We start from the raw sequence: 23,794 nt of genomic DNA on the forward strand, positions 1-23,794 counted from the left end.
GATTTTTCTCAAAAAATTTCATAAGAAATTTCTTGAGTGAAGTATTAGCGCACCTGTGTTAAAAAAACCCCGCACCAATAACTCATTGAAAAACGCATGTGTTTTTACAACGTTTTGGTGCGTTTTTTTGCAGGTTGGGCCCTGCGTTTTTTAATGCTTTAACTTAATAAATAAGATAGATGACAGATGGATAGATAGACAGATAATGGATAGACAGATACATAATGACTGGATAGATAATCAATAGAGTCCCTGTGAGGACACACTGCAGTTCTTGCGAGCGGTAATGTGTTCACATTACCGACCATGAGAAATGACCTATAGTTAACCCTGCAGCATTGTTCACTAAATGAGGCTGCATTGAGTATATGTCAGACACGGCTGGATGCAAGCATTGTAGGACCTGTGTGGATTACGCTGGTGCGGTGTGTTTGGGGGGGGGGGTTAATAAAGTGGTGACAGAGGGGCTTTGTGTTTTTATTTAAAATAAAAAGGATTTTTCGGTGTGTGCGTATATTCACTATACTGCCAGGTTAATCATGGAAGCTGTCTCAGACGCTGCTATGATAAAGCTTGGACTTAGTGGCAGCGTATAGCTTCCATTAACTCGTTATTACCCCGATTGCCACAGCATCACGGCAATCGGGAAGAACCGGTAACACGCCGGGACTGTAGCATAATGGATGCGACATTCTCAGGGCAGCAGTGGGCTGATATTCTTGATTTGGGAGGGGGGGGGGGTGGAATTAACCATGGCCCTCGCCCTCCCCAGCCTGAGAATACCGGGCCGCCGCTGTGTAATTACCTTGGCTGGACGATAAAAAATACGGGGGGAGCCCACGGTTTTTTTTTTTTCGTTTATGTTTAACCGTCAGTGACCGTCGGGCGAAAGGAGCGCTGAATGTAGCGGGTTTTTTTTGTTGCTGTAAAAACAAAAAAAACCCAAAAAAAACCACTCACTGCACAGGATTCCGTCGGGATCCGCTAAGATGCATAATGAATGTCTATGGTGCTGGATTCCGTCGCCATGCATTTGACGACGGATCCCAGTGCAGGATTCCGTCAAGTTCTATTGAGCATGCTCCGCATGTCCAGTAGAACGTTCTAAATAGTTTAAAATCACTCCTGGTCTCTCTCTGTCGGTCTCTCCCTCTCTTTCATACTCACCGATCACCAGCGTGGCGCTGCACAGCTGTCACACTGCTCTGGCGGCTTTTCTTCTTTTGTAAATGCTGGCCGCTCATTATTCCATCACGTATTCACTGCTTTCCCCGCCCACCAGCGCCTATGATTGGTTGCAGTCAGAAATGCCCCACGCTGAGTGACAGCTGTCTCACTGCAACCAATCACAGCCGCTGGTGGGCGGGTCTATATCATGCAGTAAAATAAATAATGACGTACAGTCCCCCCCCCCCCCCAATTTTGATACCAGCCAGGGTAAAGCCACACAGCTGAAGGCTGGTATTCTCAGGATGGGGAGTTCCATGTTATGGAGAGCCCCCCAGCCTAACAATATCAGCCAGCAGCCGCCCGGAATTGCCGTATCCATTAGATGCGACAGTCCCGGGACTCTACCCGGCTCATTCCGAATTGCCCTGGTGCGGTGGAAATCGGGGTAATAAGGAGTTAATGGCAGCCCATAGCTCCCACTAAGTCCTAGGTTAAACACGGCAGGCATCTCCCCAAGATACCTTCCATGATTAACCTGTAAGTGAAAGTAAATAAACATACACCCGAAAAAATCCTTTATTTGGAATAAAATACAAACAAAACAAAAAAAAAAAAAACACACCCCTCAATCACCACTTTAGTAAAATCCCCAAATACCCCTCTGGGTCCGACGTAATCCACACGAGGTCCCACGACGCATCTAGCTCTGCTACATGAAGCTGACAGGAGCGGCCATAGAACACGACCGCTCTGTCAGCTCCGCGCAGCAACTGAACTGAATCGCGTTGTGAGCGGGAATGTCACTGAGGCAGTGCCGATGTGTGCGGTGATGATGGGGGCGGTAGTGCCGAGGTGTGTGCGATGATGATGGGGGCGGTAGTGCCGAGATGTGCGGTGATTTGATTTCCATGTGTATTCTAAATGTGTGTGTGTGATGTGTGTGTGAGTGTGATGTGTGTGTGAGTGTGATGTGTGTGTGAGTGTGATGTGTGTGTGAGTGTGATGTGTGTGTGAGTGTGATGTGTGTGTGAGTGTGATGTGTGTGTGAGTGTGATGTGTGTGTGAGTGTGATGTGTGTGTGAGTGTGATGTGTGTGTGAGTGTGATGTGAGTGTGAGTGTGATGTGTGTGTGAGTGTGATGTGTGTGTGAGTGTGATGTGAGTGAGTGTGATGTGAGTGAGTGTGATGTGAGTGAGTGTGATGTGAGTGAGTGTGATGTGAGTGAGTGTGATGTGAGTGAGTGTGATGTGTGTGAGTGTGATGTGTGTGTGATGTGTGTGTGATGTGTGTGTGATGTGTGTGTGATGTGTGTGTGATGTGTGTGTGATGTGTGTGTGATGTGTGTGTGATGTGTGTGTGATGTGTGTGTGATGTGTGTGTGATGTGTGTGTGATGTGTGTGTGATGTGTGTGTGATGTGTGTGTGATGTGTGTGTGATGTGTGTGTGATGTGTGTGTGATGTGTGTGTGATGTGTGTGTGATGTGTGTGTGATGTGTGTGTGATGTGTGTGTGATGTGTGTGTGATGTGTGTGTGATGTGTGTGTGATGTGTGTGTGATGTGTGTGTGATGTGTGTGTGATGTGTGTGTGATGTGTGTGTGATGTGTGTGTGATGTGTGTGTGATGTGTGTGTGATGTGTGTGTGATGTGTGTGTGATGTGTGTGTGATGTGTGTGTGATGTGTGTGTGATGTGTGTGTGATGTGTGTGTGATGTGTGTGTGATGTGTGTGTGATGTGTGTGTGATGTGTGTGTGATGTGTGTGTGATGTGTGTGTGATGTGTGTGTGATGTGTGTGTGATGTGTGTGTGATGTGTGTGTGATGTGTGTGTGATGTGTGTGTGATGTGTGTGTGATGTGTGTGTGATGTGTGTGATGTGTGTGATGTGTGTGATGTGTGTGATGTGTGTGATGTGTGTGATGTGTGTGATGTGTGTGATGTGTGTGATGTGTGTGATGTGTGTGATGTGTGTGATGTGTGTGATGTGTGTGATGTGTGTGATGTGTGTGATGTGTGTGATGTGTGTGATGTGTGTGATGTGTGTGATGTGTGTGATGTGTGTGATGTGTGTGATGTGTGTGATGTGTGTGATGTGTGTGATGTGTGTGATGTGTGTGATGTGTGTGATGTGTGTGAGTGTGTGATGTGTGTGATGTGTGTGATGTGTGTGATGTGTGTGATGTGTGTGATGTGTGTGATGTGTGTGAGTGTGATGTGTGATGTGTGTGATGTGTGTGATGTGTGTGATGTGTGATGTGTGTGAGTGTGTGAGTGTGTGATGTGTGTGTGTGTGTGATGTGTGTGTGTGATGTGTGTGATTTGTGTGTGTGTGATTTGTGTGTGTGATATGTGTGTGTGTGATATGTGTGTGTGTGATATGTGTGTGTGTGATATGTGTGTGTGTGATATGTGTGTGTGTGATATGTGTGTGTGTGATATGTGTGTGTGTGATATGTGTGTGTGTGATATGTGTGTGTGTGTATTATATATGCGAGTGTGATATGTGTGCGTTTACTCTCTGCTCAGCTTCCTCTTCCTTTCATAATGACATCACTTCCCTGCAAAACGCAGGGCAGTGCTGAACATTATGTCCCTAAAAACGAGAAATAACGCATGTATAACGCAGGAAAACGCAATGAAAAGCACATAATTTGCTACCTGCGTTATTCCCTGCGCTATTTCATGATTACATTACAGTCAATGGAGTGAATAACACAGTTAGCTGCAGAAAAGTAGTGACATGCTGATTGTTTTTCTCAAGAAAATCTACTGAAAGAATTTTGAGAAAAAAAAAACGCATTGTGCGCACAGCTAATTTTTTTTCCATAGGTTTTGCTGGGAAATGTCTGCAGAAAGGTTACAACCATTTTCTCAAAAAATGTCTGCAGAAAAGACGCAAAAAAAAAAAAAAACGCGGGGAAAAATGCAGTGTGCGCAAAGCGCCTAACACTATGGATCCAGCAAAACTTTGTGGCTTTTGTTATAAAATTATGGTCCAACCTCAGATGTGAACAATGCATATGACTGGTCAGGTGTGTAACCAGAAAATCCTGGAGCATCACAGGACAAGCCCTTTAAAGTGGATCTGTCAACAGATTTCACAATACAAACTGCATAACAACTTAGATATTGCAAATCTGAAAAACTAGTGTACTCTGAAAATCCATTTAAAAAAAAAAAGGTTGTATATTTATAATAATTACATGAGCATTTCATGAATTTAAGTGTATTTAATTTCCAGCCACCCAAACCTAAAAATTGTAGCTTGTACTAAGCAGGCAGAGATCTCACAAAGAAAATGGAGAAGGAACACAGAGGATCTGTCAGTCAGCATAGGTGGGCGAGGATTCAGCAGCAGCACAAAAGGAGCAACACTGAGGCGCTAAAGGCCGCTTTGTAAGCTGCGACATCGCTCAAGCGATCTCGTTGGGGGTCACGGAATTTGTGACGCACATCCGGTCGCTTTAGCGATGCCGTTGCGTGTGACACCTATGAGCGATTTTGCATTGTCGCAAAAACGTGCAAAATCGCTCATCGGTGACATGGGGGTCCATTCTCGCATATCGTTGCTGCTGCAGTAACGATGTAGTTCGTCGTTCCTGCGGCAGCACACATCGCTCCGTGTGACACCGCAGGAACCTCACCTTACCTGCCTCCCGCTCGCAATGCGGAAGGAAGGAGGTGGGCGGGATGTTCGTCCCGCTCATCTCCGTCCCTCTTTGGGCGGCGGTTCAGTGACGCTGCTGTGACGCTGAACGAACCACCCCCTTAGAAAGGAGGCGGTTCGCCGGTCACAGCGACATCGCAGGGCATGTAAGTAGTGTGACGGGTCAGCGCGATGTTGTGTGCCACGGGCAGCGATTTGCCCGTGTCACACAACCTCGCAGTATGTAAAGCGGCCTTTAGGCTAGGTTGGCAGAGATAGAGTTTAAAACTTACAAAAAGAATTAGTTATTCTGACATACATTGTCAAATTAAATACAGCAGCCCCACCAGGACTGCAAAAGCTATCTAATAATATATTCAATTTGTAGTATAATATATATATATATATATATATATATATATATATATATATATATATATATATATATATATATATATATATATATATAAATAATGCAAAAATGTGTACATTTGCTTGCCTGTATAGCATATCCAGTGTTAATTCAGCATGAGCCAGTTGCATTTTAAAAAAGGACCCAACCACCAGATTTCTTCCTATAAACAAAAGGAAGTGTCGTAATGGCGCTAGGTGGCTTATTTAAATGATACCTTTAGCTAAAAAAAAAAATCCAGGTCTTGATTGCAGAGTAATCGTTGTCTAAACATACGAACATGACATAATTGGTGTAGTGGCTTGAACATCAGGGCCAGACTTTGTGGGTCGGCTCTTCTGTAATGCTTCCTCCCCTGTCTGCCTCACATTCCATTTAAATTTTTCCCCTCTGCAGCCAAGCTTAGCGCCATGTCTGGTGCATGCGCAGCACTATTTTCACGGTTTTCTCCAAGTCTTCAATAAAATCATATGTTAGGACAAAGATTACGCTGCAATCAAGACTCAGTTTGATCAGCTAAAAAGGTATCGTTTTAAATCAGCCTCCTAGTGCCATTATGGCACTGCCTTTAGTTTATAGGGCAAAAATCTGGTGGTTGGGTTCTTTTAATAGTTATAACAGACTCTATTCACTTTGCATCATGAAGTGTATGGGAGCCATGACAGAGCCCAATACTGGTCCAAAATATTCTTTTTTTTTTTGTAAAGTTGCAGCCTTTCATTTTTAATCTGGTCTGAGCTACTCAGAAGTCAAAATTAGTGGAATTTAATTCTACAAATTGTAGATTTTTTTGTAATTCGCTTCAGCAAAATGGTGGCATTTGGATAGCCATTTTGGTTAACCATAAATGGCTATCAAAAGGTTACAAAATACTTATACTACTTAGATTCACCTTACCACTTGCCTCCCTGACACCTCTGTTTTCTGTGCATTTTCTTACCAAGCCTTCCCACTAGGCTGAGACTTCTGGCTGTAATGGGGCTCACGGTTGTTGTGTGAAAGTATGGATAAAGCCATGATGTGTGTGTATGGCCAGTATGTACGTATGCGTAGAACAGTCCCGAGACTCAGGAGGTCCCAGCCTCGCGTTGATAGGTCCGAGGTCTCGGCGCTCCTGGGAGGAATAAGAAGATGCAGCAAAGACCAAACGGGGGATGGCGTGGCACAGAAGGGCCTTAAAAGGTGAGGTTAAAGGCCCCTTTACACACTGCAACATCGCAAACGACATCGCTGTAACATCACCGGTTTTGTGACGTAATAGCGACCTCCCCAGCGACATTGCAGTGTGTGAAACACATCAGCGACCTGGCCCCTGCTGTGAGGTTGCTGATCACTACAAATCGTTCAGGACCATTCTTTGGTCCTTTGTTTCCCGCTGTGCAGCATGATCGCTAGAAAGTCTCAGTGTGTAAAGGGGCCTTTACAGCGACTTCGTTAGCGACTTCCCTTTCAAAAAGCTGCTTTACAACGTCCCCAATGACTAGCTAGGTCGTTCTGCAGGTCCGTATCGCTGTTGCGTCGTTTTCCAGGTATGCCTGTTTGACAGCTAACCAGCGACTCAGAGACTTTGTAGCGATCCCGGCCAGGTTGGGATCGGTGGTGGGATCACTAGAAAGTCTCAGTGTGTAAAGGGGCCTTAAGTATTTTTTTATAGTTCACATATTATGTTTATCATAATCGAAGGTATGGAGAGAGACAGAACATAGGGGGCATTCAATTTGCAAATAACTTTGCTACAAACAGAATTTCAAGGAAAAATCTGTGTGATCTGGCATAGTCTAAATTTTGCCAGATCTGCTGATCTCTACTGGTCATTACATATATGTAAAGTTTTGTTGCTGAAAAATGGTATAAAAAAAGGATACGTGACAGGTGAAGTATTGCCAATGATCCAGTAGATAGACAGGTTTACAGTAAACGCAATAACTCCAGACAGGATCACCATCACCTGTAACAGAACAATTATTTAATTGGATCCAACCAGAAGGCGAGTCAAACAGAAATAAAACTCACCACAGCAGTAAGTGACCAGGGTCCGAATATCCCTCCTTCGCCTACAATAGGCTCAAAGAAAGGTATAACAGAGAGCAACATCCCAGAAGATAGCGGTGCTTGGTAATACAGCAGCTGCATAGAGTTCACCTGTAATTCGTGCTGCTTGGCTCCAACCCACTAAAAGGTAAATGAGAAATCCAGACAGTAAATCAAATAGTTAAAAGAAGTTAGGATAGAGGGCAAATTTTGGAAAATATTATTTATCTGATCTCTCCAACAAGGTTCTGGAGAGCAGATATTTCACATGAGAAAGCAATGGCTAGTGATGAGCGAGCACTACTAGGCTCGGTACTCGTAATGAGCCTTTGGATGCTCAGATGAGTGCCACTTGAGTACAGCATATAATTTAGGTTAATGGGTGACTCAAGAATTTTTCCCAGAAAAAAAATAAAAAAAATGAACAAGCTCCCTATAGACTTCCATTATACTCTGCACTCGAGTCACGTCCATCTGAGCATCTAACTCAACTGGCTACTTACAAGTACAGTAATGCTCGCTCATCACTAGTAAAAGACAACTTTTCTCTTTGGCCCTAAGGCTACTTTCACACATCAGGTTTTTGCCATCAGGTACAATCCGGAAAAAAACGGGTAAATCGGATCCGGTACCGCATCCGGTTTATCCCCATAGACTTGCATTGTAACCGGATTGTACCTGATGGCTTTGCGTTGCATCCGGTTTTTTCCGGATGCGGCAAAATTTATCAAAGCGGCGGCCGGAGGCAACGTATCTTGCAACGTTTTTTTGTCCGGCAAAAAAACCGCATCGCGCCGGATCCGGCGTGTTTTACAATGAAAGCCTATGGACGCCGGATCCGGCGCAATGCGGTAAAAAATGGATGCGGCTACCGGATCCGTTTTTGTAAACTGCGCATGCACCAAATTAATTAAAAAAGCTGATCCTTTAAAAAAAAAAGGACAAACCGGATGCAAAAACGGATGCAAACCGTATCCACCGGATCCGGTTTTGTACACATCCGGCATAATGGATCCGTTAAAAACCGGATCCGGTGGATACGGTTTGCATCAGTTTTTGCCGGATCCTTTGCATCAGGAAAAAAAAGGATTGTGCCTGAATGCAGAAAACTGATGTGTGAAAGTAGCCTAAGTTGGCAGACTTATGGTGTCCATGGTCTATTATAGCTTATGACTATAACTCAGTGTGGTTAGATGCTTTGGTGCCAGCACACTATAGGGTACAGAATGCCTTCCTCAAGCATTAATGGCACTTGACCCGTGTTTGGCCGCTCCTGGCTTGAACAGTTGAGGAATGCCTCTTTCATTAGACTGTATTGTAACAACTACATAACCAGAGTAACACCTTTTATGCTTTTTTCCAGCATTTCAATGAGATGTATGGAGGGTCATTAAACAAAAAAAAATAAAAAAAATTTTGGCACCCCAACAATTGAACACAGCATATCATACTTACATAAATATGGGACCTAAAAAAGGTAAAAAAAAGACTTCTTGTCAATACTACATTTTCTTGTGTTCTACTCTCAGCTTTGCTCCCCAATGTTCTTTAAAAGGTAAGGTATCGCAGTTTTTTTATTTTTGTATTAAAAATAGGGATTATGAAATAAAGTATTTTTAATACAAAATGAAAATTGCTGCTTATTTACTTTTTATTTAATTCTAATTTTACTGGAGGCTCTGGGGGCCATGTTGGATTTGCTGTGTTATGGCAGCCCCTGTGCATAGAGAACAGTGGTCGGGATCCAACCCCATCAGTAACGTTACAGTAGGCGTCTGCTGTGACCTGGATGCGCCCCCTGGGCTGTCCAGATCACAGCAGATAACCGAAAAGTAGAGACGGGTTTTCATATGCCGCGCCAATGATCACCAATTAGAGGATCAGATTAATGTATCTTTATTATTACACAGGTCTACGCATTTCAGGAGACTCAGCTCCCTTCTTCAGGACCGTCAGGCATAAGACAACATCCGATGTCTTATGCCTGACGGTCCTGAAGAAGGGAGCCGAGTCTCCTGAAACGCGTAGACCTGTGTAATAATAAAGATACATTAATCTGATCCTCTAATTGGTGATCATTGGCGCGGCATATGACAACCCGTCTCTCCTTTTCTCTGTTATCTGCCGCTTGGGTTGCTGCTGCCGTGGTCTAATTCTACATACGAATACAGTAGTTGTGACTTTCACAACTACATCTGGTGAGTAGTTATGCTTCCCCCCCCTCACCCCGCACATAATGGGGTAAGACCATATTTGCGCTTTTGTTTTCCACAGCTTCTCTACTTACAGATCACAGCAGAGGGAGGAGATCAGCGCCATCAATTGTGGAGCTCACAGCCATGCTGTTTGGTCCACTGTACCCCTATCAACCGCTGGGATGTGTGAGTACAGGCCGCCTCCTCTCACCTCCCCTCCCCCCGTTACCATCTCCGATGACACCCCATCCCTCCGCTCTACCCAGCCCCCGCTCTGCCCGCTATCGCGCGTGCATGTGCCACTGCATGTGAGGACCGCCGCTGCTACAGTCTCCAAAAAACACCCTCCGCTCAACCCTCCCCCCCTTCCGCCTGCCACCTGTCGGCCTGTGTGTGTACAAATGATACTGTCTGCAGGGCTGTGTATCTAATCCTCTTGTATGAAATTGCTGAGCTGTGTATCTAATCCTATCTTGTGTGATACTCCTGCTGTCCTTGGTGACACTTTAAACATTTCTGGTCACCAATAAAATGGCTCTGCACTGTGTCCCTACATGTCATTCTCTGTTATCTGTTAACACTCAGATTAGGAGGGAGGAGGCTTGCCATCACACACAGGAGAACAGACTCTGCCCACTTTACTGCAGCTGTAATGTGAGCTTTTTCTACAGTGGGACTTCTGTAGGATTTAAGAAGCTGCTCCCCCTAGGGTTTTAACAGTGGAAAATATCAAACTTAATTTTTTTTATATTTTGCGCAATTAAAAACAATATTTAAACAAAACATTACTTTACATTTTTTTCTATTGAATTTTTTTTTTTTACGACACCTTCCCTTTAATCCTTTAACGACCGCGGGCCGTAAAATTACGTCCTAGTGGTCATAATGTTACTGCTCGCGGTCTGCCGGCGGCAGCATGCCGCGATCGGCGCACATCTCAGCTGATTTTCACAGCTGAGATGTGTACCTGCTAGGCACGAGCAGAATCGTTATCTGCTCGTGCCGTTTAACCCATTAATTGGCGCTGTCAATGTGACAGCGCCATTATAAGCGCGATTGTGGTAAACTTTTACTTACCGCCCGATACCGGAAGTCACGTGACGCGATCACGTGACTTCAGATAGTTGTCATGGTAGCACAGGGTCATGTGATGACTCCTGTACTACACATGAATTGCTTTCAGTTTCGCTGTGCCAGCGGCACAGAAGAGAAAGAGAGCGTATCCGCTGTTTACAGCTGTATAGCTGTGATCAGCAGACAGTGCTGAGCGATCGGAATGCTGATCGCAATAGCCCCCTAGGGGGACAAGCAAAAAAAAAAAAAAAAAAAAGTTAAAAAATTAAACAAACAAAAAAAAAACAAACCTAAAAAGTTCAAATCACCCCCCATTCGCCCCATTGAAAATTAGGTTAAAAAATAAATACACACACACACACACACACACATTTGGTATCGCCGCGTTCAGAAACGCCCGATCAAAATATAAAATCAATTAATCTGATCAGTATACCTTGTAGCGGCAAAAAATTCCAAACGCCAAAACGACTTTTTTTGTCGCCACAACTTTTGCGCAAAATGCAATAAGAGGCGATCAAAACGTAGCATCTGCGCAAAAATGGTACCATTAAAAACGTCAGCTCAAGACGCAAAAAATAAGCCGTCACTAAGCCATAGATCCCGAAAAATGAGAACGCTACGGGTCACTGAATATGGCGTAAAACGTGCGCCACTTTTTTCGGTCAAACTTCCGATTTTTTTTTAACCCCTTATATAAAAGTAAACCTATACATTGTTTGGTGTCTACGAACTCGCACTGACCTGAGGCATCACACCCACACATCAGTTTTACCATATAGTGAACACAGTGAATAAAATATCTCAAAAACAGTGCTATCGCACTTTTTTGCAATTTTTCTGCATTTGGAAATTTTGTTGCAGTTTTCCAGTACACTATATGGTAAAACTTATGGTTTCATTTAAAAGTACAGCTCGTTCCGCAAAAAATGAGCCCTCACATGACCATATTGACTGAAAAATAAAAAAAAGTTACGTCTCTCAGAAAAAGAATGGCGAAAAAAAAAAAAACGGAAAGTGAAAAAATCAGCCGGTCGTGAAGGGGTTAAACCAGTCTCTTTGCTGATAAGCTGGTATTCATCCAGTTATTTTTTTTCACTTTATTGTTGTAGCAAACACAAGTGCTAGTACTTTACCCATTAACGTGTGTAAGTAATACTGCCATGTTGTAACTCTTCAGTTATGGCTGTGCTCAGAGGTGGCATTACGCCATCTGGCTTCCCTTAGTACATGTCTGTAGCGGCTCTTCAGTTCTTGTGCCAGCAGTGGGCAGTTTCCATGGTATTTATGCATTCTCAATTTGCTGCTATTTTGAACTACAGATTTACTATAAAAATTTTCTCATCTTTACAAGATCAAAAAAATATTTAAAATCATCATTTGAGACAGAAAAAAAAAAGAAAAATTAGCTACAAACCACTTGGTAAAGAGATGTGACCAGAACACCCAGGGCAGCAAATACCATTCCCAGCACATTAAACTTCACATCGTAGTAAGAGTTCAGGAACACTCCCAATGTAATAGGAACCTGAAAGAAATGCAAAGAAACAGAGTTTAAAAGGAATTCACAGCTACCTACTGACATCGGAAATCAAGGCTGACAAATAGGTTGGGTTTTTTCTATTAGATTGGATGTGCCATTGTAGTGAGTGGACCTTTGTACATAAAGTGGATAGATTTTAGAGCATGCCGGTCAGTTACAGGTTTTTTGATCGGCGATCTTTAACTAGCCTGTATAGACCGGCCATCTGCAGTTACAATTTGAACAGAATGATATGTAATAGTTTTGTGCGCATAGGCTGCAATTGGTAATGTATTTATTTATTTTACTCGCTTGTATAGCACTATTAATTCGCCAGGACTTTATAGATGTGATTATCACTGTCCATAGGGGGATTTAGATTCGGAGCTCCAATCAGCATGTCTTTGGAGTGTTGGAGGATAAGGCCGGGGCCACATGGGGATTACTGCGATCCCCTTGCAGGACACTCGGCTCACGCTGGCAGTACAACAGAGCCAAGTGTCATGCGAGTGTCCCTGCGACTGAGGTCAGACCGTGAGAGCGGACCTCAGCTGCGGGTGTGTGTGTGGGGGGGGGGGCAGGTCGGCTCTGAGGAGGGGCGGGATTTATCTCCCTCTCTCCTCCGTAGCCAACTATTGCCATTCTCGCACTGCACTCGCAGTACACCGGTGTACCGCGAGCGCAGTGCGATTTTTCTCTCGCCCCATACACTTGAATGGGTGCAAGAAAAGGAGTCTCGCATTACAGTTGCAGCATGCGGTGATTGTTTTCTCGGTCCGATTGGGGCTGAGAAAACAATCGCTCATGTGTACTAACACACAGGTTAATATTGGTCCGAGTGGAATGCGATGTTTTAATGGAGGAGTGGAATGCGATGTTTTGGATGAGTGGAATTCGATGTTTTAATTGCACTCCACTCGCACCGATTTTCATGCCGTGTGGCTTAGGCCTAACAGAGAATCTGGAGGAAACCCACACAAACATGGGGAGAATATACAAACTTCTTGCAGATGTTGTCCTTGGTGGTATTTGAACCCAAGACCCCAAGCTAGAAGACTGCAGTGCTCACCACAGAGTATGCACAAGCTGCACAGGATGATAATCATTTAGGCAAACTAAAAGGAAGTTTCATTCGACAAGCAAGAATTTTGCTTGTTAGTCAAGTGATCAGCAGTCTGTGTGCACTGGACAATTATTGGCAAACGAGTTCCAAGGAAAGCTTGTTCATGATTAAGGCTATGTGCCTACGTTGCATATTGCATGCAGTTACCTTGCATTCTGCACCGCAGCGTAACTGCATGCGTCCTGCGTCCCCTGCAAAATCTATGAGGATTGTGCATAATCCATTCGCATGTTGCGTTTTAGAACACAGTGATTTGCATGCTGCCAAATCGCTGCGTTCTAAAAAGCAACATGTCACTTCTTTCATGCGCTCTGCATGCTGTCTCCATTCTGTCTATAGGGAGAGGCAGCATTCAGAACGCGCACATTCTGCAGTCACCAAAGTTTCAGATCGGAGCTTTTCAGCTGCGCTCTGAAGCGCACATGCAGTGACAAAACGCTGCGGTGCATCACGCACACACATGGGCACATAGCCTAATTGTGCAGTGGAAATGCACGAGGGTTGGTTTGTTTGTTTTTTTAGAAAAAAAACAAAAAAAAAACAAGAGCAGGGTTGTCTAAAATAGTGTTTTAAGGCCAAATGCATAAAGAGATGTCATTTTAAAAAGGAGTGGTCATACTTGAAAAATAAATAAATAAAAATACCCATCATCACCGCACACGCCCCGGCACTACCTCAGTGACATCACTGCTGACAGCGCGACTCACTTCAGTTGCTGCGTGGAGCTGATAGAGAGCGATCGTGTTCTACTGCAGCTCCTGTCAGCTTCATGTAGCAGAGCTGAAATCGTCACGGGACCTCTGTGGATTACGTCGGACCTGGAGGGGCGTTTGGGGATTTTAATAAAATGGTGAAAGAGGGTGTTTTTTTGTCTTTTATTCAAAATAAGGGTATGTGCGCACGTTGCTTTTTACCTGCTTTTTACCTGCTTTTTTGCTGCTTTTTCTTCTGCGCTGTTTAATGCCAAAATGGATGTGTTCTTCTATTCAAGCAAAGTCTATGGGAATTTGGGTTTCTTGTTCACACTATGTTGTTCAAAATGCTGCCTTTTTGTGGCAGAACTTTGGTCAAAAACTCAGCTTTGCAGTGCAAAACCCAAATGGCAAAAACAATTGACATGTTGCTTCTTTGAAAAGCTGAGTTTTTGACCAAAGTTCTGCCACAAAAAGGCAGCATTTTGAACAACATAGTGTGAACAAGAAACCCAAATTCCCATAGACTTTGCTTGAATAGAAGAACACATCCATTTTGGCATTAAACAGCGCAGAAGAAAAAGCAGCAAAAAAGAAGGTAAAAAGCAACGTGCGCACATACCCTAAAGGTTTTTTTTGGGTGTATGTTTATTTACTTTCACTTACAGGTTAATCATTGGGGGTGTCTCAGATGCCTGCCATGATTAACCCCTTATTACCCCGATTGCCACCACACTAGGGCAATTCGGGATGAGCCGGGTAGAGTCCCGGGACTGTCGCATCTAATGGATGCGGCAATTCCGGGTGGCTGCTGGCTGATATTGTTAGGGTGGTGGGCTCCCCCATAACGTGGCGCTCCCCATCCTGAGAATACCAGCCTTCAGCCGTGTGGCTTTATCTTGGCTGGTATCAAAATTGGGGGGGACCGCACAGCGTTTTTTTTAAATTATTTATTTTACTGCAAGATATTGACCCGCCCACCGGCGGCTGTGATTGGTTGCAGTGAGACAGCTGTCACTCAGCGTGGGGGCGTGTCTGACTGTAACCAATCATAGGCGCCGGTGGGCGGGGGAAGTAGTGAATACGAGATTGAATAATGGCCGGCATTTTCAAATCAGGAGTAGCCACCGCAGTGTGACAGCCGTGCAGCGCCGCGCCAGTGATCGGTGAGTGGGTGAGAGTGAGTGAATGAGTCAGTGTGTGAGCGAGTTTGAGAGAGTGTGAGTGAGTGATTTTCTGACAAGCAATGAATTTATATCACTTCTGGGCATGCTCAGAAGTAAAAAAACAAATACGGTACATGCTTCCGGCGTTTAACGTATGCCACCGGATTCGGCACGCATAGACTTTCATTATGCACCATGCCGCACAGAGCCGCACCCGGCGCTATGCAGTTTTTTGCCGCTGGCAAAAAAAAGTTCCTCTGTGCGTCCGCCGGAGTGACGATTTTTGCTGCATTCGGCAAAAACCGGATCAAACGCAAGTACATACGGCACAATCCAGCGCTAATAAAAGTCTACGAGGAAGAAAACGCACCCAGTGGCAAAAAACAAAAAAAAAAAAACGGATGCGTTTTTCCTGCAAAGCACCGGATTGTGCCGCACAGCAAAAACCTGATGTGTGAATATATACAGCATGTATAAGTCATTAAGGGTATCGCAAAGAGGAAAGAAAAAAAAAATGGAATGGCACACACAATGAATAGGTGAGCCAGTGTTGGTATTTCTTAGGGAAATACAACCATTTACTAGACATCTGTATTTGGCTATGTTGTTAAAGGGTTTTTTGGCTTGGGTACTTTTATAGTGATGGCCTATCATTAAGATAAATAATCAATATCAGATAAGTGGGGGTTCAACACCAGACACCCTTGCCAATCAGCCATTTCTGGTGCCAGATGTACGCAATAATGAAGAGCTATTAGCTGTATATTAGTTGCAGTGAAGTACTACAATTCATACAACTCAGTCCATAGGTATGAACCCATAATCACGATTAGTAGCGTTTTTTGAACATTGTATTTTTGCTGTGTAGTACAGTACAAGAACAGTCGATGGGGTTTATAAAAATAGCAAGCCCACTGTGCTTTTTAATGCTGCGTAAAATGACCTGTGGTGCGGGTTTCCTATTCACAGCATGTCAATTTCTCCTGCAAAGATACTTGGAGTCTCCTGCGCAGGAGTACACAGAGAAAATACAGTGCGTCCTAAATGCCACAGAACCCCAATTGTGGGCACGTACCCATAATCCACTTTTAGACATGCTACCTGAAATATCTGTCAAACACCAATTTATACACCAAAATAAGAAAGGTCCTGACTCATTTATTTCGCAACTTTTTGAGAGCTTAAATTCCTCTATGAAATGAATTCGGGCATTTTGAAAAGTCATAAAATATATGTACAATTGATCTCACATTACTGGAGTACAAAATCTTGTGTAGTTTTCTTTTTGCGCAGATAAAGACTAAAAGGTACATTTACATGAACAAATAACCTCATTTATTGTGTAAATGGCTATCGTAACTAATAAGTCTCCCGCCATCAAACACGCCGCTGTGTGCTGCACAGCGGGAGGCCAACAAGCAAAAAATGAACCAGATCAGTGTGTAACGATCAGCGATTTCACAGCAGGGGCCAGGTTACTGCTTAGGGTCATACACAGCGACATTGCTGATGAGGTCACAGGTACAACACAAAACCTGTGACTCAGCAGCGATCTCACTATGTGAGAAGTACCCCTTCGTCGCTCTACCCATTCACATTACACAATTATTGTGAACAATGGGTCATTAATGGTAATGGCAGCTTAATATGCGGAAAAGAACCCACATATCTCAGATAAGCAACCAGTCATCTGGCTCAGCTGTCTTGTCTCTTAGCAGTGTGATAACAGATCTCCAGAAAAACACAAAGACATTGTATTATTTGTGTTTTGATATTATCAAAGTAAGTAAAGAAGTCCATAAACATTAGAAGACAGCAAAGCCAGATGATTCCAGTTCTCAGATGGCCAGTTATCTCCTGGCTCTACCTTGATTGAGATGTTGGAGGACAGAAAAAGCCTTATGGTACCGTCACACTTAGCGACGCTCCAGCAATCTCACCAGCGATCTGACCTGGCAGGGATCGCTGGAGCGTCGCTACATGGTCACTGGTGAGCTGTCAATCAGACACAGCGCTCAGAGATCAGCCACCCGTGTAACGACACTGTGCGTGGTAACCATGGTACACATCGGGTTACTAAGCAAAGCGCTTTGCTTATAGTTACCCAATGTGTACCTTGGCTACGTGTGCAGGGAGCAGGCTTCTAGAAGCTGCGGACGCTGGTAACCAAGGTAAATATTGGGTAACCAAGCAAAGCGCTTTGCTTGGTTACCTGATGTATACCTTGGTTACCAGCGTCCGCAGAAGCTGGCTCCCTTCACATTCAGATCGTTGCTCTCTCGCTGTCAAACACAGCGATGTGCGCTTCACAGCGGGAGAGCAACGACCAAAAAAATGGTCCAGGACATTCAGCAATGACTGGCGACCTCACAGCAGGGGCCAGGTAATTACTGGATGTCACACACAGCGACATTGCTAGCAAGATCGTTGTTGCGTCACAAAAACCGTGACTCAGCAGCGATGTCGCTAGCTATGTCGCTTTGTGAGACGTGGCCTTTAGATCTGAGGCTATGTTCCAATTGCTTTTTAGACTACTCAGTGGCTCAATAAAACTTAGTTCTGAAGCCCTGGAAAATGGAATTCAGATGTTTGCACCGAGGGGGGCCATTGACTTTAATGACGCAGTAGGTGCCACTATGTGCTTGTCAGACATAATTGTTTGGCAGTATCCACATATTTAAACACAGAACAGAAGGATTGGTCAGTCCGAAGTCGGACATGCTGGATCTTTAGCTTCCCCATCACCTCTTGGGGGAGATTTGGGGGCTCCTATACATACTGGTGTCAACAGAGCCTGCCAACATGTGGGCAAGTTGTGATAGGCGGACACGGACTGTAAAAGTCCAGATCCGCGCAGTTTCAAAGTTGCCCAGTAGCCGGGCGCGGGATTCCTGGTGTTTGATCCGGAATGCAAGAAATTAAAATAAAAAAGATAAATAAATAAAAAGGAAAAAGAAAATAAGAATAAAGCAAGAGCTTCATACTTACCAAGGCTCCTTTGCAGTTGTAAACTGCTCCCGCTCGGTGTACACTGCTCCTGCGGCCTCCCTGGGCCGCTCATCATTGCTTATACATATGGACTACCTTCCCTGCCACCGGCCGGCCTGGCCTCTGTGATTAGTTACAGGCAAACGCGCCAGTCTGTGTGACAACATCTACCTGCAACAAGTCATCGCGGCTCATTCATTCTCTCCGTGGAGCTCACAGCGGGCAGTCATGCTCTATGGCTGCTTTCTGTGGCAGAGATGTAGCAGAGCTGAAGTCACCGTGGGACCTCGTGTGGATTACATCAGACCTGCAGAGGTGTTTAGGGGGTTAATAAAGTGGTGAAAGAGGGTGTTTTTTGTAATTTATTCCAAATAAAAGAAATTTTTTTGGTGTCTGTGTTCATTTACTTTCACCTACAGTTTAGTGATGGGCGTGTCTCAGACACCTGCCATCACTAATCTAGGGCTTAGTAGCAGCTGTGAGCAGTTATTACTCCCTCATTACCTGGTGCGTTGGAAATCAGGGTAAAGCGCCAGGCTTGTCACATCTAATGGATGCAACATCCTGGGCGGCTGCAGGTTGCCATTTTTTTAGGCTGGGGTGGCCAATAACCATGGCCCTCTCCAACCTGAGAATACCAGCACCCAGCTGTTGGGCTTTATTTTACGCCCAGGACTGAGGCTGCAGCCATGGGCTTCATCTGTGATGGGACTCGACACCATTTTTATTTAATTTTTACAGTTTGGGTAGAGTCACACTGACATATGACTCGCACCCATGTCAGTGCAACTCTACTGCTACGTCTGGGTGACCGCCTGAACAAAGGGTATACGCCCCTAAATGGTGCAAGACAAAGCACACGCTGACACAATCTGCTCCATTATAGTCAATGGTCCCATCGGTGCATGCGTCTGAAACCCGTTTTGCGGGGGTGTTTGGACAGAAGCTCCGACGGAACCACTGAACGTAGGTAAAAATCGAAATATGAAAGCGGCCTAACACTAAGTTCACATATGCAATAATCTTCCGTTGGAACAGATCCAGCAGTAATCTGTTTACAAAAAAGTTGTGCAACCAACTTTAACCGTTATGAACAGTTTTCTGCAGGACTTGTTTATTGAACATTGGACTCTACGGAGAGCAAATCCGTTAACGGATTGTTAGTTAGCCATCTGTTTTTCTTCCATTTGTAATAGGATCCATTTTTGCTTACAGGATCCGTTTCAAATGGGAGATAAATCGCAATGGATCTGTTCGTCAGACTCCAATTGTTAAAAAAAAAAAAAAAAAAAAAAAAAAAAAAAAAACGGATCCTACAGAAATCAGTTATTTCACAGCAGACAAAGTTGTTTGCAGAACTTTTTTGCCAAGGGACCTCTGCAGAATATATTCAACCGGATGCTTACTGGACATGTGAACACAGCCTAAAGCTGACCATTTCTCTCTCCAGTGTCATCCATACCACATAACTTTCTCTCATTCGTCTTTAAAATCTGAAGTGAACTATTAGAACTCATTTATCTAAACTCTAATTAACAAAAAATAAAAAAAAAAAAACCACGGATGAAACTTAAGTACAAAGTCTGTCTTCATTGTGTCACCCGTCTTATAACATAACATAACAAGTGGGAATAGGACACGTTCGGAGTCTCATGGATCAGAGACTATGGCTACTTTCACACATCCGGTTTTTCCTGTGCGGCACAATCCGGCACTTTGCAGAAAAAACGCAACAGTTTTTTTTTTGCCGCCGGTTGCGTTTTTTTTTGCATAGACGTACATTAGTGCCGGATTGTGCCGCATGGGCTTGCGTTCCGTCCGTTTTTTGCCGCATGCGGCAGATTTAGCCGATGTGGCGGCCGGATGGAACGTTGCCTGGCACTTTTTTTGGCCAGCAAAAAAAAAAAAAAAAAAAAAAAAAAAAACCACATCGCGCCGCATCCAGCGCGATTTGCAATGCATGTCTATGGACGCCGCATGCGGCGTCCCGCGGCAAACACCACATCCGGCCAATGCGGCGCGATTTGCAATGCAAACACCACATCCGGCCATCGCATGCGGTTTTTTCCACTGTGCATGCTCAGTAGCCTGCCGCAAGCAGCAAAAACCGTACGGGCCGCATGTTAAAAACTTATGCAAAGGATGCGGTATCATCGCCGCATCCATTGCATAGGTTTTAGAGCTGGATTGGCCGGCTCTGCTAAAACCGGAGGTGTGAAAGCAGCCCCATTTATAAAACTGATGTGTATACGGCTCAATGAAACGCTACGGGTCAGCGCGCTGTCGACATCACATGGACCCATGCACACATCAGGCTATATATGAGCACACTGGACGGGTGACTGTACCTCACTATTAGTGGAGTAGTGACCATCTCCAGACTATACCCCCCTGGAATGGGTACATAGTCACTGCCCAATGCCAGGCATGGCACACATACAGGACAACATAGAAGTGTGGAAGCCACTCACCAAGGTGAGCTTGATCCGGAGGGAGAAAGTCTTCCCATACCACATGGTCTGGATGAGGATGATGACAGGCGTAGTCATAACTTTCGCCAGCTGGTAGGTGCCTATGGTGTTATTCTGCAGGGACAGGTTGGTGAAGACCACAAATCCACAGAAGCTGAGGGCTAGGAGCAGCACCTTAGTGGCAGGAAGGCTCTTTGGGCAGAACACCCCAAGTCTTTGGCACAGATACAGTCCAAGCCAGGTGACCACGAAGTGCACCAGTGTGAGGCTCATGTTGGGGAAGCCATGATGGACATAGATCCACTTATTGATAAACACGATGCAGATTGAAGCTAGTAGGTTAGCCAGGAGGCCAGCAGCTATCCTCCAGGGAATGGATGCAGGCATGCTGACAGCAGGTATGGCACGTTACCCAGACCGCAGGGCACAGAGGTGAGGACGCTGGCAGCACAGGGCACTGTCACATAGCGGAGCACTGCAGGAGCCGGCGAAACTGTGCGGTCCCTCTCGCCCCCTAATAGCCGCTCAGCGCATGCGCAGCAGTGCCACAACCGGACACGTCACAGCGCTTCATTCAGTAAGTAAGAAGGCGGGGCTCCACCTCAGAGCGCGTCATGCCCGGACCCAAGATGGCGCCGGCACTAGTAGTAACTATCAAGTGAGGGCGCCGAGAGCGTCCTGCCCATACTAAAGATGGCGCCGCCACTAGTAACAAGTCAGTGTTGGTGGCTTAGTAAACCCTTGAGTTTCCAGCTCTGAGTAGAGAACCAAGGAACACATAAAACTCTCCCATACCTCTCTGATGTGGTACCATGGGCACCACTGTGATTTTACAAGAGTTCCCAGCCTGTAACAGATTTGGTGCACATATTTTATACTTTCTATGTCTTTAATGTTCATTTACATAGATGAGGCCACCGCCCTCATGTTCCGCAGTGCTCCGGGAGTCTCGCGCATGCGCAGTGGCACTATCGCGGGACTGAGCACTATTTTCAAAACACGAACGCCGGTAATGTTATTACACAGGCGCGAGATTATGGGCAGGTACTTGTATGACGCTGGTAAAGACATTCACAGCGCCACTCATAATATTGCGCCTGCACAATAACATCACCGGCGCTCGCGATTTGAAAACAGTGCTTAGTCCCGCGATAGTGCCACTGCGCATGCGCGAGACTCCAGGATCACTGCAGAACATGAGGGCGGCGGCCTCATCTATGTAAATGAACACTGGGGGACGGCGAACAGCGGCAGGAAGGGGAATAACAGACGAAATACAGCCCACCCACGGGGCCAGCAAACCTCATTACCATAGCAAAAGGTAATTATATATATAATTGCCTTATTCTGTCTGTCTGTCTTGCTCCAAAATTGTGTCACCGTGACAGTGTCGTTAGAGTGACAACTGTCGGATTGGCCGCTGGGCTCGGCCTGGCCCCGCCCCCTACACGGATTGGCCGCTGGGCTCAGCCTGGCCCCGCCCCTCGCATGGATTAGCCGCTCGCCCCGGCCCTCTGCATGCATTGCCCGCCCCAGCGTACACCGGCTCCCGGTACACATGTGCAGGGAGCCGGCATACGCTGACACCTCGCTCGCTCAGCCCCGGCCCCGCCCCCGCCACACGTTTTCACACTCAGCCCCGCCCCCGGCGGACATAACCTTGCGATGCTGGGATCGTGACGGAGCCGGTGTACGCTGGTAACCATGATACACATCGCGTAACTATAGGAAGCGCTTCCCTTAGTTACCCGATGTGTATCATGGTTGCCAGCGTACACCGGCTCCCGGTACACATGTGCAGGGAGCCGGCGTACGCTGATGCCTCGCCCGCTCAGCCCCGCCCCCGGCACACGTTGCCACGCTCGGACCCACCCCCGGCGGCCCCAGCATGGGGGATGGAGCACGATGGGGGGTGTGCAGCATGGAGGATGGAGCACGATGGGGGGTGTGCAGCATGGAGGATGGAGCACGATGGGGGGTGCGCAGCATGGGAGATGTAGCATGATGGGGGGTGCGCAGCATGGGGGATGGAGCACGATGGGGTGTGCAACATGGGAGATGGAGCACGATGGGGGGTGTGCAGCATGGGAGATGGAGCACGATGGGGGGTGCACAGCATGGGGGATGGAGCATGATGGGGGGTGCACAGCATGGGGGATGGAGCACGATGGGGGGTGCACAGCATGGGGGATGGAGCACGATGGGGGGTGCGCAGCATGGGGGATGGAGCACGATGGGGGTGCGCAGCATGGAGGATGGAGCACGATGGGGGGTGTGCAGCATGGGGGATGGAGCACGATGGGGGGGTGTGCAGCATGGGGGATGGAGCACGATGGGGGGTGCGCAGCATGTCGGATGGAGCACGATGGGGGGTGCGCAGCATGTCGGATGGAACACGATGGGGGGTGCGCAGCATGGGGGATGGAGCACGATAGGGGGTGGGCAGCATGGGGGTTGGAGTACAATAGGGGGTTTCATTCTGCCCCGTATTGTACTGGAAGATGGGGAAAAAATCCAAGTGCAGTGAAATTGCACAATTGTTTTTTTGTTTTTTGTTTTTTTTATTTACCATGTTCACTGTATGATAAAACTGACCTGGCATTATCAATCCCCAGGTCGGTACGAGTTTGTAGATATCAACCATGTACAGTTTTACTTTTATCTAAGTGGTGAAAAAAAATTCATACGTTTGTAAAAAAAAAGAATTGCGCTTTTGTAGCCTATTCAGACACCCGTAGAAGTCTCATTTTTCAAGATCTGGGGCTCAGGGATGGCTTAATTTTTGTGTCTTGAGAGGGCATTTTTAGGTGTACCGTATTTGGCTAGATGCAATCTTTTTTATTATTATTAATTATTATTATTATTATTATTATTTTCAATGCAGCAAAAGGAGGTGAATTGATCTTTTAGTTTGTTTATTTTTTCATGTTTTTTAAAACTTTTTTTTACATTTTCTTATTGATTTTACTAGCCTTCCTAGAGGACTTTATGCCTGCACAGTCTGATCGCTTCTGCTGTTCAGAGCAGTACTTCAGCAACGCACTGTTCAGCAGAAATGTTGTTCTTCTGTGAGTGTCAGCTGAACCCACACTGTCATAGCAACCCATTGGCGCCCTGTGATCGTGTCACGGGGCCACCGATGGCGGCTGGAAACAGTGCAATCCCTGCCGGAGCGTGTTAGTTCATGCTGTCAGAGTTTGACAGCGCAATCTAAGGGTTGAACAGGCGCAGGTGGATCTCAGATCCACGCGTGCCTGTTACCTACATGCCTGCTTATCAGACCAGCAGACATGTGTAAGAAATA

General features: G+C 45.7%; 1 protein-coding gene across 1 annotated transcript in view; it reads right to left on the bottom strand.

The window, feature by feature from the left end:
• The window catches only part of SLC35E3 (solute carrier family 35 member E3), a 33,793-nt gene extending 12,758 nt beyond the window's left edge, over window positions 1-21,035 (bottom strand). The window contains exons 1-4 of the mRNA XM_075342468.1: window positions 20,491-21,035; window positions 11,946-12,056; window positions 7,242-7,400; window positions 7,094-7,176 (exon numbers count right to left, since the gene is read on the bottom strand). Of these exons, the coding sequence (XP_075198583.1) occupies window positions 7,094-7,176; window positions 7,242-7,400; window positions 11,946-12,056; window positions 20,491-20,877 (740 nt within the window). The 5' untranslated portion in view covers window positions 20,878-21,035. The remainder of the gene's footprint in view (window positions 1-7,093; window positions 7,177-7,241; window positions 7,401-11,945; window positions 12,057-20,490) is intronic.
• Window positions 21,036-23,794: the final 2,759 nt, after the last annotated feature.

This window comes from Anomaloglossus baeobatrachus, chromosome 4, assembly GCF_048569485.1.
Source record: "Anomaloglossus baeobatrachus isolate aAnoBae1 chromosome 4, aAnoBae1.hap1, whole genome shotgun sequence".
NCBI classification, from domain to species: Eukaryota; Metazoa; Chordata; class Amphibia; order Anura; family Aromobatidae; genus Anomaloglossus; species Anomaloglossus baeobatrachus.